The 16,838-nt window shown below is 39.0% G+C and overlaps 1 protein-coding gene across 1 annotated transcript; it reads right to left on the minus strand.

Annotated features, from left to right (window-relative positions):
* Positions 1-326: 326 nt before the first annotated feature.
* On the minus strand, positions 327-16,162 carry LOC144001722 (golgin subfamily A member 7B-like). Its single transcript, XM_077496270.1, has 5 exons — positions 16,024-16,162; positions 12,624-12,749; positions 12,080-12,232; positions 5,420-5,521; positions 327-4,994 (listed from the first exon to the last, which is right to left on the minus strand). Exons 1-5 carry the CDS (start codon positions 16,033-16,035, stop codon positions 4,908-4,910), a joined length of 480 nt encoding a protein of 159 aa, XP_077352396.1. The 5' UTR covers positions 16,036-16,162; the 3' UTR covers positions 327-4,907.
* Positions 16,163-16,838: the final 676 nt, after the last annotated feature.

Below are 16,838 nucleotides of genomic sequence, written 5' to 3' on the forward strand. Positions count from 1 at the left end.
GCACTGGGTGCGAGATATTCAGGTTAAAAAAGGTCCACTACAGAGGACAAATTTGAATTGCTGGTAGTCAGGAGGATAAGATTGTGTAACTCGTGAAGCATTCATGAGAGCTACATACATACATACATTCTCTTGACCGCTTATTCCTCACAAGGGTCGCAGGGGGTGCTGGAGCCTATCTCAGCTGGCTCTGGGGAGTAGGCGGGGTACACCCTGGACTCGTTGCCAGCCAATTGCAGGGCACACAGACACAAACAACCATCCGCACTCACGAGCACACCTAGGGACAATTTGGAGCGCCCAGTTAACCTGCCATGCATGTCTTTGGAATGTGGGAGGAGACCGGAGTACCCGGAGAAGACCCACGCGGGCACGAGGAGAACATGCAAACTCCACCCAGGAAGGCCGGAGCCTGGACTCGAACCAGAGTCCTCAGAAATGGGAGGCGGACGTGCTAACCAGTCACCGTGCCGCCCTGAGAGCTACATTTAGAATGAATATTTATATAATATTTGAATTCAATTAAATCCAGATACTGCCATATACAAACATTTTTAATATAGTAAAATAATATTTCAGACAGAAAATATTTCTTACATGTACTAACTTGGAACATACTGGAGTAATTAACAATTGAAGAGCCAAATGTTTGAATCAGGATTGGGAGCCAGATGACAGAAATTGGTCGGCAGGCGGAATTTCTTCCCACTCACTGACAGTAAATGATTGGAGCCACCCAAACCGCAAATAACCCAAGCTTGTAGCCACTGATGTGCGTCTGTGAGTGTGGGTGTGTGCGCGCTTGTCCAACCTGGACCTCAAATGACATCAGAGTGCATGCATTTTGAACCCTTTTTTTTTTTTTTTTTGCTCATCGACTATTAATAAGAAGAAAATCCACAAGTTAGTTTTGATATGCAAATCATCTGTAATAACACACCAGTAGATTGAGGAAGAGCAAACGCTGTATAAATGGTTTGCTCTCAAGTCTGGTCTTTAGTTAAACCATGCAGCGTGACTCATCAATTCACCTTTTGCCTGCCTGAGTCAGCATCTTCCCATTCCGCCAAGAGACTTTCAACGCCTCATCTTTTATAACTTGAGGAAGACATTTTACAAAATGATCTCAATAGAAACGATACAATATGCATTATTCATATACAGTAGTGTACATGTTGGCCAAATGGTGACTCTCCAATACAGTACAAAGATAAACATATGTGGGAATGTACATATAAGTGGACTATACATCATTACTTGGCACGCAGGCGTTCTCCTTGTTTTGGCACAGAGGTTAATGGAGAGTGTGACGGAGCGAGGTTCTCTGCTGCATTAGAACACATTCACGTCCCAATGAATCTCCGCTCCCTTTGCTTGTCTTCATTAATCAGAAGCCCCTGCGCTGAAAACTACTCGCCACATATCAGCACGTAGTATATCTCCTCCAGTGTTCAAAGAAAAGTGACATTTTTTTTCTTAACTATACTTGCTCTTCAAGGAGATGTGCAAAAATAAGAGTGATACATGAAGAGCTGATGATGTGTTTGTGTTATTTTACACACCTTATTTTGTTAAACAATTCAATAATGAGAATTTACAAGACTTTAGAATAACACTCAAGTATTGCAGTGACTATACATTATTTTCATTAAGCACCTTATTCATATTATACATGATACTGTATTACGAATAGTAGCAATGCTCGTATTACTATACATTTTTTAAATATATTTGAATCAAATATATTTCACACAATCTATAGCACAACAAACTGCATTGAAATTATAGAAAGAGTGTCAATAAATACAGTATTTTTAAAAAATAAATATGTATCATAGAAAATTTAGAGGTACTATGTGAAAGAAACAGTTAAGATTCATAACCTCACACACATTATTTGGTATGAATATGGTGACAAGATTGTCATTATGCAGTTGTAGACAAAGTGTATGAACATTTTATGTTGAAGAAAGTACATTACATTATTACAAATTACATCATTTCCAAGCATATCTTTTTTTTACTACCTCGTAAATTATTATTAACAAGCAGCATAGTTCTCTCAAACATTTTTATTTATTTTTTTATTAAATATACATTGTCCATCAAGCCTGTTTGTGGCTCACTGGCAGTGAAGAGTCATTTAAAATGTCTCAGTCCACCAGCACCAGGTTGGGGTACCATCCACTGGGATAAAGAAACACGAAGGCATCAAAAGCTCAGGAGGATGCACACTTGTACAACTCGTGTTCTATTTCCAGTTGAATAAATCGCCGTTTAAAGACGTGCAGCCATAGCAAAAGGCTGTGCAAGAAGATGAGCTCAAAGAACACAACATGGAAAAGGGGTGAAGAGAACAGAAAAGAGGAAATGAAGGAGTTAACACTGGCACCAGTTTTACCCTAGAGGGAGCTAGAACTGTGCATTGCAAGACAACATGAAACAAACGCCCTCAACCCGTCACTCCCCCCCCCAAATCAACCAACAAGTAAGTCATTGACCACTTACAGTACAGTATATGGTTTCATTTTGACATTTTAGATTAGCTATGTCAACATCTGTCTGACACTTTAAACCAGTGTATTAGTTTGAATGATTAGGACGGAGGTCGGCACAACTAAACAAATAAGCAGACTTATAAGCCTAAATTGAACCTCAGAGAACACTGTCCGAGGACCAGGCCCACTACAAATATCTGCTAAATGTGTGTACGTGTGCGAGCGCGTGTAAGAACGCATGGCCAGTCTCCACAGCTGCACGTCTTTATTCCAGTGGGTATCTCGGAGAATATCTAGAATTTTTTGGGTTGCGTGGGAGGTACACCTGCGTTACTGGCGTGAACATGCTGACTGGGAGGTGGGAATTGCAAAGTATCTTAAGTTACGAAATTATGGCATTAGCCAACAAATAAAATTCAATATGTGAAAATACACCAATGATTCAGGCAGCTGAGAATTACATAGAATAGATTAAAGGGAAGGCAATCCCCCCCAAAAATTGGTGACAATAATGTTCTATGCAGCCCCACTAGTATAAATACTGTATTCTGGTTAATATTGTGTTACTGGAATATGAGTTAAGCAGCAAAATCCAGCAGTTTTTATCTATATCAGGAGGCGGCCATCTTGCCACTTATCAAGTGAAAATGAGATCACAGTTGTTCAGGTCTTAGGTAACAACCAATCACAGCTAAGCTTCTGTAAACAGTTGAGCTGTGATTGGTTATTGTCTGAGCCCTGAGAAAACTGTGATGTCATCTTCAATCGACAGCAAGTGGCATAATGGCCGCCCCCTGAGATGGATAAAAATGGCTGGATTATACTCATGTTCCACAAAAGTAATATTAATCAGAATGTCATGTTTACACTGGTGAGGTCACATATAACATATTATTGTCAAGAAATGCATTTCATCACTGTATGGTGAATGTTTAATGTTTTTAAATGTTTTGAGTGGACATTTTTGCACATTTTAGCATGTACTGTAACAAAAGCACAGTAAAGATACAAATCATGTTGTAACAAACAAATTGTTCTTGACATTTTACGTAGAATTTAACAGAATTAATAATTTAATGTAGGGATGCACGATAATGCTATTTTCCACCGATACAGATAAATCAATAATTTAGAGGTGCCGATGTCTATAAGCGATAAGTAAGCCGATAATTGTTTGCAAAATTAACTTGAATACAAATATGCTTTGAGTCCTACTATAAGTCCAACAAATACATTGAAACATTGTATAAACTTTGCACAATGTTTCAATGTATGCAAAGTACCATTAAGCTGAATTTTATTGATATGAGCCACAACCACAACAGATGGACCAACGTGGCATGTCTAGAATTATTGCTGGTTTTCTTTATTATTGGTTTATCTGTATTAAATCAAATTGCAGATAATTATCGGCAGATTTCTCTATTATCTGGTTTATCTGTTTGACGTCAAATTGGTAGATAATTGCCGATAATTATCGGCCACCGATATAATTGTGCATCCCTAATTTAATGTGAACTTTCTCAGCACATTTTGACTCTACGGATCAATCAATCTATCTTTATTGTCAAGCACCTGCCTAGGCTGTCCACATTGGGTTATTTACAGCAAATTAGCAGATGTCATTTATCATTTATATTTAATCATCAGCCTTTTCCAAGGTTGTTGTTTCCACCAGTTTGTTAAAACAAAGTAACAACTGTCATTTACATTTGACATTGAATTCAGCCAAATTGATAGAATGGCAAATTTACTCATATCATTTTGACTTGCATGGATCAATATTTTTGCTATTATTGACAATGAACTTATTTAAACAGTCAAATTGCCAAATTCATGAGCATTGGTTTTATTAACACAAAGTAATGACTGTCATTTAATTTCGCAGGATATTAAATTGATCGCAACTCTGCTCTGGTAGTCCCCATGACTGCAAAGGTCGCGCTACCTTTTAGACAACTGAATGGAAAACAAATGCGGGAGTTTCCACGCAACGACTAGTTGACGGAACAATGGTCATTTTTCATCCCAAAAGAATACCATTCGGGGTGGTGGGGTGTGCCTCCAATTTGACACATAAATAGTTGGGTTTTCACACACCAACTCAGGTTGGTCAGCAATGACTCAAAAATGGACTCATGGAAATAAAATAGACTGAGACAAATGGTGAGTTGCAAAAAGAAAAGCATCACCATTTGGGGTTGGACTTCTGTTGACAACTGACTGTAAACATTCCCTCCAATTTGTCTTACTGAGTGTGCGTTCCTCCTGTTACCGAGTTGGTGCGTTGCAGGTGCCGGCGCGGATCGCCCCTCAAAAGCGGGTGCTCTCATGTTTCAGCATGCGGATGTTGGCGAGCGTCCCGCTTCCCCCGTGGTGGTACCCGTAAGCCTGGCGCTGGCCCTCCAGTCACCGAGCGCTGCGCCCCGCTGACGACGCGCTGCTGCTAGCGCTGGAGCTACCCGAGCCTCGGTCCTCGAACACGCTGATCTCCAGCTACGAGAGGGACGTTAAGGAGGGAATTTTACTAAAGCGTTAACACACCTCAGTTGACACTTGTTAATGCAATGCAAGTTGCCTCAAACGCACACTGAACCGCTGACTCGGGTCTTTTTTCCTCACAGCCCTATTTCAGATTCCCTCCAAGTAATGACGTTGAACATCCTCCCTGATGGAGTTGACTGTAAGTGCCATTTCAAGGGCAGCCTTCTGGCCATTCATGAGGAGAAGATGTTTCTTTGCTTGTGTGGAATTTTCAAGGACTCGAGCCACAATGGCGTCCGTGACCTCTAAACCGCTGCCGCCTCTTATCTGTTATCACTGCTCTAATAGAGTCATACCTTTACCGTGCACTTTTGTGCACTCGTGCTGTTTGAGTGGCAGGAGAAAAAGCAGGCAGCAGGTGCCTCTCTTAAGGATACAACTCGCATTCCTCTTTCGATGGGGTCGGTGATCAGCAGCCCACGCGGAGCATAGATTTTCTCATTCTGATCCTGGATGTAGCTCGTTATCTTCCTCAAAACCTGAAATTCAACGTTAGTATTAGAGAATATGTTTGAATGGTATGCTCAATATTTCAGTCATTTCAGTTCAAACTTCAACCAAAGCAGTTAAATCTATTTGATCTATTTTAAAGTTAAATTATGTGCTTTGAATAATTCTTCAATTGATACCTCCCCGTTATAATATCAGTGATTAGGTCCTTTGAAATTACAAGCATCATAATTGACTAAGTAAATATGGTGCAATATGAATTAAAAAAAAAAAAAAAAAAAAATTATTTAGCTTTCATGAACACAATAGAATCAATCAATCAAGCAATCAATCAAAATATTTTATAGCACCAAATTCTTACATTAAATTAAAGTATCACTCAAGGTGCTAAACAATGTAAAATATGTACAATAATTATACATTTTTCCTTATATGGTGCATCAAATAAATACAAATACAATAAAGACTACTATTGTTAGAAGTAGGGATATTCAATACTACTTTTTTTCAGACTAATACCAGTACGAGTACTCAACTCTTCAGATAATTATTTTCATTTCATTTTCACTGAAGCAAACCCCCTTCGTCTGTTTTACTGGATTTTGAATGATTTTGCAAGGCCCACAGAATATTGTGTTCTATTGCTATAAAAACATGTAACCTGCCAAAAGAAAGATTAGATTAGAAGTATATTTCTGTTTCCGTTTTGTAGCAATTAGCACTCGAATATAGCTAAGTTTCATCATTATTCACAAATCTGTTTAGAACTGTGGGGAAATTAGCATATTTGCAACATGGCTCTGGTTGAGCTCTTGTACTCTGCTGCCACCTGCTGGTCATTTTTGTAATTACTACCATTTCCACCCATTCTCTGTAGTTCAGAGGCTGCATCAAAGCCTTCTGTATGCTCTAGCATAAAAAAACAAATATGTAACTATGTCTTTGGGACATTTAAAACATTTAAAATAGAACACATTTATACGTTTTTGGGAGCAAATGAGTTAATGACAAATTTCTATTCTTCTAATTTCCAGCTCTTGACACAAGAGGGCAGCCAATTCTGGTATCGGCCCAAGACCGACAACTGATATCGGTACTCGCCCATCCCTAATTATGAGTCTGTGATGTTTTAACAATTACTATATTTTTGTGTGCAAGTGTTCTGATCTAATATCCTGCCTCTCATGAATCTCAAGAAAGCAAGTAAAGTATACAAGCTAAATAAATAAGTGGTTAAAATAAATAGTCAGGACAATTGAAACCAGTAAAATTTCAAAATGTCCCATATACTTGACTGACAGAAAAAACGCTGTGAAGTTCATCTATCTAAATCCTTCTTACATTAATAACGTGTTTGCTGCGGACAGCAGAGTAGCACAAATCTTTGCGACATGTCCACAGGATTTATACTGAGTGATGGCCAGTCATGCTGAAAGGACAGCTATTAGATTTAAGTGGCATAATTAGGGCAGCTTATTGAGCACGGGCTATGTGCCTCTGTGGACAACATCAATGCTGATACGCCGCGCATCCCCTGGAAGCAGCCTAAGCGTGTCTGACAGCTGAAGTGCACTCCACTGGGCCTTGCCGCTACAAAGAAAGCTGTCAGCGCTGCTGAAAAGGAAAGCGCCATCATTTGCACATCTGTGTACTGAGGAACAATAAAGGAAAATAAATATGTACATCAGGTTTTTCCATAACGTCCCCTATGCCCAACTTTTCACATCCAAGCCATCAAAAAGTCAATTTACTACAATATGTCTGATTTAAAGCGGACATGTGTTTGCTCTCTATTGTATAGTTGATTTATCGAAGCGCACACGCAAACATCGCCTCTGAGTTAACTAAAGGTCGTTCCAGTGTTGCGCCAAGAGAGATTAGAGCCACCGAGGCTTTGCTGCAATACTGACAAAAGCTCCTCGGAGATGGCAAAGGCCTTCCACAGCTGCAGGCACAGCTGTCGACGTAGAGACCCCGCAAACCCTACGCGAAGACGAAACCGCAGTCGTAAACGCTTCTTTCTGGATTTGGCAGAGGGAAAAGACAGGAAAATGATCCTGAAATGGACAAAAAGCCATAAAATTTAAGTTTTTTTTTTTTCTTCTTCTCTCCTGTGTGTTAACTTGCAACACTGTGTGGAAACCCAGGGGGAAGATAGAAAAATGTTCTACAACATCAGAGGAAGCATATACCATTTTAGTTGAATAAAAGGTATAATAATGTCAGAAACTAAAATTTGGTGCAGAAATATGGCCCAGAAATCAAACAAAAATTGGGGCTCAAAACTGTCATCATGTGCTATGGCACAATTTCATATGAGACTTCAGCAGGGACCAAAGCAGGGAGGGGTTACATTTGCAATTATTATAATGAAGAGTATCATAGAAATGGTTGCATTAATACTTTTTTTTCCCATTTTCTTTTAATATTAATTTTTTAAACATTTTGCCTGGTGGCACAGTGCAATGTTTCTGCATGTGGCCTCAGGGATTTTTTCTTATTTTTATTTTTTGCCATACTATAATAAAATCTAATTGCACATCCAGTGCAGTTTGTGGCAGTCAAAGAGTTTGCAAGGAGTATTAGCTCATTTAGCAGCATTTTAATAGAAAAATGATACTATTTATAGTTGTGGTGGAGAGTTTAGGGGGCACACAATATGTCCTTCCTCACGGCGGGTGCAATAAAAATGGTACGCGAAAGAATCACTGAATTAAATGTTCAAACTGTGTATGTTATATAATATTATAGTAGCTTACTTTTTTTTGGGGTTTTTTTTTTAATCAGTACAGCACATTTTTGCATAGTTGTCAGCTGTATTTAATGTTGAAGTGCAATTCATTTACAGTTAGTCTTTTAGAATCTTTTTTTTTTTTTTTTTTTTTTTTAAACGCTTACTGTATATAGGTATAATTTATATATAATGTGTATGTGCATTGGTATGGTACTTTGGAATCCAAGTATTTTGTTTTCAATTGGTACTAGGTATAAAAAGTTTGAGAACCTTTGGGTTCTTAGATTTACTGTAAACAATGCAATAAAAAATGCTCACAAAACAAATAACTTTATTTGTAATTTTGGTTAGATTTTTATTTGTAGTATTAAATCATTGGCTGACTAAATCCATTATAAAGGTTACCAGTTAAATAAGAGTGGAATGTTATTTATGTAATATATTTTCAAAACTTCATTATTTATTTATTTGTAACATCTGCTCATCTATTTGTTTAAATAAATAAATAAATAAATAAATAAATAAATAAATAAATAAAAAGTGGCCCTTTGAGTAGAACTTTTCCTCAACCTTGGGTCAACTACTCTTTATAACACTAAACAATGTTAAAATGTGACTCAAAACATAGATACATAATGTCAAACCAACCATGTGGCCCAAGATAAAATACCAAATAAGCGAAATAATACATTGAATAGACATTATTTGTATATGAATGGATGAGCGCACATGTCAACACGCTCGGAGCAATCAGCGCCCATTGAGAGGGTGCGCCACAAGCATCCGGGGTTTTGGGTGCTCTGCTGACTCTGCACACGCTTCCTCTGGTGCGTGTGGCCTCTTATCGAAAGATCCACTTGGGTGGCTACACTTGTCATCATCGTTCAACCGGCATCATTTTGTCAAACGAGTCAATAAAGTCACTCTCCAGTCAGGCCGATAGCATCTCCTCCACCACCACACAAAAGACATGAAAGGAGCTTGGAGCAGACCTTTTCTGCATGGCTTCAGCTCAGCTCTAAACAACTTCGTGCATCGCCCAGTGCCTTCTGTTGATAAGGAAATGTTTAGAAAAAGTGACAAAAACCAGGGAGGTGATTGATGCGGGTGGAAGAGATCAGCCCACCGAGGCATGCTGGGACTTTGCGCGGCTCCAGTTTGACCCAATAAGAGCAGCAGGTAATCAAAGACTGCGCGTGCAACTTTGCTATCATCACCGGGCCTTTGTCAGGACGGACCTTTGTGATACAAACTGCACGAGTGGCGTGCCATGCCGTGCTTTGCCCACCTGCACGTAGGTGTGTGCGAGGTCTATTAAGCTATCGCGTGATCAGATTGTATCTGCTGTGTCTTTGGCTCATGCGGGCGCAAACAACTGGGACCTCAATGTGCGGGAGTGCATTCAAGCACGCAATTCAGTGAAAAGAGGAAGTGTTGCAATCAAATTCTGTTGGTGGTAAGAAGGTGAACATTTGTAGAAAAATTCGGTCCACATTAGGTTCCTTGAAGACTGTCAAGTCCATAGCTGTGAATGGCTGATTGTCAATATATGCCACGTGATTGGCTTGCAACCACTTCAGGTTGTACTCCACTAAGCTGCAGCTCACCTATGACCACCAATGAAGACAATTGCAATAGGAAATTGATCTATCAATCAAATTCAATTGGGGTCAAATTGGAGGCCCAGGGGTCAGCATCCGGCCCACTTATTTTATGTGACTCGCAAAGGTAAATAATGTTCATCTACAGTATTTCATGTTTCTTTTTAATAACGTTGTGAGATTGCAAGGATTTTTTTGTTACCAAATATTTTTGTTATATACATTGAGCATTGATGGAACCAATTGAGTTACTTGAATTTGAATTTTAAAAGTAGTTATCCATCCATGTAAAAGTATGATGAGGCAGTTATATATTTATACGGCTTCACAGGTATACCAGCTCTCTAAGAGAAACTGAAACGTGGCCCACTAAAAAAATTAGGAGCGACGTCATCTGAAGGTGCTTTTCTATTGGCTGCTGCTAGATGACGTCACTTCTGTGTGACACACTTTCAAATTTCCTTATTCCGGTTAAATAAATATACTTAAAGCTACTATATGGAGGATTTCCCAAAAAAATATCTTAACAATAGCCTTTTTATTTGACCATTTATGACTGAAACATATTCTAATTAGTAGATCAACATCTTAGCTGTTCACAATGGGTACTCCTACAAGCCTCTGACCAATATTATTTAGGAAGCGTCCGGTCCGAATCCTTCGAATTTCCCGCCCTCTGTCTGCAGGATGTGACGTCATGCGCGTCATCGTCAGGTGTTTCCTGTCGCGCGAAGACGGAACTAGTACAGATTTTCGCTGCCCCAGACACCCGCTGTTATTCCGCGGAAGGCTGCTTAAAAAAAAAAAAATGAAAACAATGTCAAGTGCCACGAAAAAAAAAAAATCTAAACTTGATAGTGACCGACGCCGGGCAAGAATGAGAGTGAACATTGGTTTGACATTTCAGCGGTGGAGAGAGTTGAGATCGGACTTGGATTAGAAAAGTGATTCACAGCTGGCTTTCTTTCTACTCCAAAAGGTAAGAAGCGAGTGTCTTGACATTTAGAAGAAAATGTGTTGTTTTCAAATAGCAGTAACCTCAAGATCGATCACTTCTCGGTCGTAACTATTGGTGTGAAAGTGAGGTGGACGGCAACATTTAGCGTGAAAGTGGCGGCAAAGTTGAATGTAATAGAACAGAATGACTTTATGAAGACAGACGTTCCATTCCGCGGCGTTTCAATCAGACTAAATGTTGCCTTATTTTCCTCCGTGAAAACAGCCTATTGTAGCTACATTATGCTAACGGAATGTGAACGGTACTACTGAATGGCGATAACATTCACGGCCATATCACACTAAGTAGTGAATGGGTCTATATGTTTTTCACAATCGTCAATTTCCATAACTGACAGCCCACCTTTCGGCTAATGCACAATGACGCTAGCCTGGGGACGACATACACTAATAATGACTAGAATCAGGTTGGCGTCCGTCGAGCGGGGTGACTACAATATGTAACTGCATATTAACATCGGAATGAGGTCCAATTAATTGACGTAATTTGCACATCGTTTTGGAGTACAGCACAGGACTGGACTTCGACCAACTAAAGCAATATGATCTGCATGTCCCGTGGACATCAATTGTTTAGTGGGGATCGAGAGTGTCATTCCGTGAAGTGGCCAGCTTTGTATAACATTATAAAACTTCTTACCTCTGAAAACATAGTTTAATTGGATATGAAGAGCCCAGTCTTCAGTATTGAGGTCGTGCACGTACGAGTGCGCGCAGCGTGTACGAGCGTGCAGTTTGTTTTCGGCCACAGGTGGCAGTAGCGATTTGAAATTTTAAATCTTCCATATAGCTGCTTTAACATTACATTTAAAATCATCCCCAAAGGCACATGTCATAAATTAATTACTGAAGACTAAAACAAGGGACATTTTCACTATAATTATATAGTTAGTTTTATAAAATGTAGTTTCAGTTTTCGTTTTTTAAAAATCATTTTTGTTTTTATTTTATTTCGTAAAAAAAATTGTACTTCCTCATACCGTACACTGTAGTACTGTAGCGATTTTTGTTTTGTTTTTGTTTTTTTGTTTAAATCAACCTGAAAAGGGATCTGGCAACCCCATCCACATGAGTTTGCTGTGGAAGAACTTGAGTCCTGCAGAACTTTGGAATGTACTGCATCATCTCTTCTACATTTTTACATCAATTACACTGACATGATAATAGACTTCCACACACATTCTTTCAGTCAGGATAAATCTCACCAGATTAGTTTGTGGCACTCTCTCATTTACCTTTTCGTAGCGTGTCTCCATGCAGAAAAAGATGATGTAGGCTGTGGCGCAAGCCAGACATCCCTCCAGGTACGACTGGCCTCCGATTTTTTCAGCTTCCATGTAGTACGAGTTCAGGGTCTTCACCGTTTCCTCCAGCAAGTTCCGTTCAATCTACTTGCGAAGCATACGCACATGTCATCAGTCAAAAAGTGTTGCTTGGACTCACACGCAACTCAGCAGCCAATTAGAAGCCCTCCTCTGTACGCAATATGAATAAAACTTGGCAGAATGAGAACGTAAAGCCTGTGAGCATCTGCCAGATTACGTTTATGTGAAGTGATGCAGACATTTACTGTAGTGTGAAGGTGGGATGTTCTCCCAATGATAATTACTGTACTTGGCTGGGCTGTAATAGTGTGTATAATCGTAACAGATGGTAAGTAAAAAAGCTGTATAATTAAAAAAAAAAAAAAAAAAAGCTGCCGTTGTAGCTAATACGAGCAAAAGAAGAGTTAACCCTAATTTTGGGGATACTGTGTCCTCACAGAAGTCAATTACTCACCCTGTTGTCCAATTCGGGGGGAAACTTGGTCTGGAAGCGGCAGATGGTCCCCTCGCTGTAGTCCCTCTGTACGAACACCTTCATCACCAGGGAAGCACTGCGCCTCATCTCCTGCAGGCTGTGAAACTGCACGCGACAAGATAAACATGCTCACATCTTGTTGCCTGTCAGTTTTGAGTCAGAGATACATCGTTAGCCCTCTCAGCGCATCACTTTGGCCCAATTGCTACTACTTTGCTTTAAAAGCATGTTGAATGGTTTACAACCAAACAGACGCTTTCTCAGAGAGGATCGGCAACAGCGGGTAAGTGGGACACTGTAAACTCTCGCTCTCTGTTGATCTCAATTACTCCACTCCAGAGGATAGTAAGTGCAGAGGGATGTGGGGGAAAAAAAGGGGTGATTCATAAATGAACAAAAGTATTCGGACACGTGGCTGTTACACCTGCAGGAAGTAAAAACAAACTGGGACGATAACATAATGTAATTTAGTTTGAAATGCATGATAAAGGAAAAAAGCAACAAGACTTAAAAAAAAAAAAAAAAAGCCTGGAATGATGATGTGTAGGGGTGTTTAAAAAAATCGATTCGGCAATATAACGCGATAGTACAGCACGCAATTCTCGAATCGATTTTTTAACATCCATTTTTGATGGAAGAATATTCAACAAAACGTCTAACTTTCACACCTTAAGCATGGAAGAATGTTATATTAATGGAACATTAAGCCTTAATATCTTATTTCAATGCTGTTCTAACATGAAAAAGGTTACATCCTGTTTGTTAAATACAGTGGCTCACAGTTATAACACTGAAGTTTCAGATCAATAAATAATACATTTTTATACAAATGTTACAGTGTACATGTACAAGTTTACTGAATGGTATTTTCTAAATTTGAGTAAAAAAAATTGCAACAATCGACTTGTAAATTCATATTGGGATTAATCGTATCAAATCGAATTGTGATATGAATCGTGATACGGATCGAATCGTCAGATAATAGGCAATTCACACCCCTAATAAGGTGTTTGTGTCAGTCCACATTTACATATGTTTTATGACTAAAAGAAAATACTAACAGATTTTGGACCACTTTTGCACTAAACTTTAGTTAGTCTAAAACTTCATAAATCACCCCATGCAAAATGACAAAAACAAAATGGAGTTTGACCACACCAGTTCTCAGTGCCTCATTTACATCCAGACTTTTTACATATATGAAGCTACTTTTGTACGGTACAGTATGTGCGCGCTGTGGAGTTATTCTCAGAGTATATAAGAAGGCCAAGAAGACTGGAAAATGTGTTGTTTCACTGACAACCAGGAAAAACATTCACGCCGCTATTTTAGTCTTCTTCACAGCCCAAAAACACAGTCATGAGATTGCTCGGTCTGCAGTGCTTTAAATATCCTTTATATTCCCGCCCCCCTCTGTCTCAGCCTGCTGCTCGTCATAATGAACAAGTTGGTCTATTAATAGACACAATTAACAACAGTGCCAAACAACGGCATAATTTATCACAGGAAAAAAGTAGTCTAGCTCATTCAGCAGTTTTTTTTGTATGACATTTTGACAAATATATCAAATGAGTGAAAGACGGTTCAAGTTAACTCATTTCCTCTTGATCATTTTAGAATTATTAAGTCTGTGTATGATTGTTAACAGTATGCACTTTTAAAAATATATTAAAATGATATTTTATTGGAAGAGGGAAAACTTGATTCATACATCGAAAGCAAACATTTTGGGGCATTTGGATCATTATCTGAATGGTGAACTGTAGTACAGCCCGAGGCAAAAGTGCAAATGTAATATTCATGATGTAGGTAAAATAGGAGAGGAAAAAGTGGTGAAGACGATGATGGACAGGGAGTAAAGTGGTTGACAGGATCCACGATCACTGATGGACATGAACAGCTGCAGTCTGCCATGGATAATTCATAGGTTAGCATTTCCATTCCGACCTGCTTCCAAATTGATGTGCATTTCTATGCAAGTGTTGGATTGAGCCACGGAAGTCACCATATTTGGCAAGCACAATCGTACCTTTGAATCACATGTACTGCATTGCTCATTTTAGGAAGCTCACTGTACAACTTGCCGCTATCTACATTACACCCTACTTACAGTAGAAGGGAGCTTCAAGGTGAAATTACGCCCCAGCAAACCACGTCTCCCCCGATAAAGTCATTATTATGATAACTGAAGCGGCTATGCCTTTAGCTTCAAAGTGACATCATCAAGGGCACATATGGGCCGGGTGCTCATTGGCTTAAAGCACTGGTGATGCTCTATACCAGGAGTGTCCAAACGTTTTCTTCCAAGGGCTGCATACAGAAAAATAAAAGGATGTAAGAGCCCCTTTGGAATTCTTTACCTTAACTGAAAATGGTAAAACAAATCAAGCAATTTCATGTTATTTACAATGTGTAGCTATTAAAAGAAAACAACTACACCACAGCTTTCTGTTAAGAGGTGACAAGCACATTTTGGGGTGGTCAGCAGCCCTGTGACCAAAGAGGAAAGATCAGCCCCTGGATTAGGTTGAGCTCCAAAATGAGAGCCAAAACAAGAGAAAGCTGTAGTAAATTGACAATTTTTCGGATCATTAATTGGAACTTGACAAAGTAGAAAGTGGTGGACAACATTTTAGATTATTCATATAATGAAGAGAAAATTTGTTACTATTTTAGTTGGTAATTAGTTGTGTTTCTTTGTGTTATTGCATAGCAACCCAACAACTTTTTCTACAGTCATACTGTTCATCCTCCCCTTCAAAATAATAATAAATAAATAAAATAAAATAAAAGTGTGATGCGGGTTATTACTGCATTTGGGTAATGCTTTACTTTAATCCTATTTAGTCACATGAGAGAGCCACAATATTAGGAATACCAATATAATAATAATAATAATAATAATAATAATAATAATAATAATAATAATAATAATAATAATAATAATAATAATAATAATAGTTATCTTATGTAAAGGATGTTTCTTTTCTTGCATTGTGTTGTGCCAAGTGCGCATAAACAGTAGTACAGCCACTCTGTCATGTGCAATTTGCATCCGCATAGCATGCGAGTTCATTCATGCTATGTAAATGAAGAACACATGACAGCAAAGTGTTTCAATATGGTCCATTAATGTTTAATAGGGGAGAACAAGTCCGCCCCTGTCCATGGTGCTGATGAGTCCATGCCTCATCAGTGCTCTTAATTAGAACAGTTTAACTTAAGCAAAATAAACAGTTATCAGCTTAAAATACATTCAAATAAGGGAAATACAGGCATGATTATTTCAACACGCAGCAGTAAGACGAAGACTGACTTATCAACCTGGGCTCAAGGCACCACGTGCAGGGGGAGGGGGAGAAGAAGCAGCATGTCTCACCTCTGTCGCCATGTTGTAGCAATGTGCAGTAAACGTGGATGTGGACGGATGTGTTCCGCGTGGAAGTGGACGGCACGCGACTGTGTTGCCGCGCGCTAAGACGACGCGCTCATGCAGGCTGGCGAGAATACAGCAGGCATCAGAGTGTGTGCGTGAGTGGGGATGCGCGAGTCGGGGGGATGTGTGTGTGTTTGTATTCCACAGTTTCAGTCATAAAATCAGCAAAATCTGCATTGATTGTGATTTATATGAACCACTTATGCATTCTATGCTTCCGCTATTAGTTATTTCTATTTGTTTCACACTCACATTAACATAAGGCAATCGATTAACCAATGAACTTATTGTTACGATCAATCAATAGCCTAATCCCGTCTTGGAGTGACTGAGGCAACATGGAGTGCACTACCGAAACTAGTTTGCTGTCGACAGAGGTCCTATGGATGTTAAACTACATCCCTTGGATGGCACAAATTGTCACTGAAGCATTTTTCTGCTCATTACACTGACATGGAAAAAAGGAGTGCAGAACATTCAAAAAGAGATTCTACTCCTCCAGTAAAAACAAAAATTAATGTTAACTGACTGATACAAAATAGGCTATAAACATTTCTGATATGATATAAATATGCTTTATACACTCAATCCATGTCAAAACAATGAGCAGTTTGGAAGATAGTGAACAATTCTTTAAAAAAAAAAAATCTTTGAGCTGTTAAGTGCCACTCACACTTCAAGTCTACTGTCAAATTACACTTTGCATACTTAAAAACAACCACATTCTTGGCTTGCGCTAGCTTAGTGCTAACCTAGAA

This window comes from Festucalex cinctus, chromosome 14 (genome assembly GCF_051991245.1).
Source record: "Festucalex cinctus isolate MCC-2025b chromosome 14, RoL_Fcin_1.0, whole genome shotgun sequence".
NCBI lineage: Eukaryota > Metazoa > Chordata > Actinopteri > Syngnathiformes > Syngnathidae > Festucalex > Festucalex cinctus.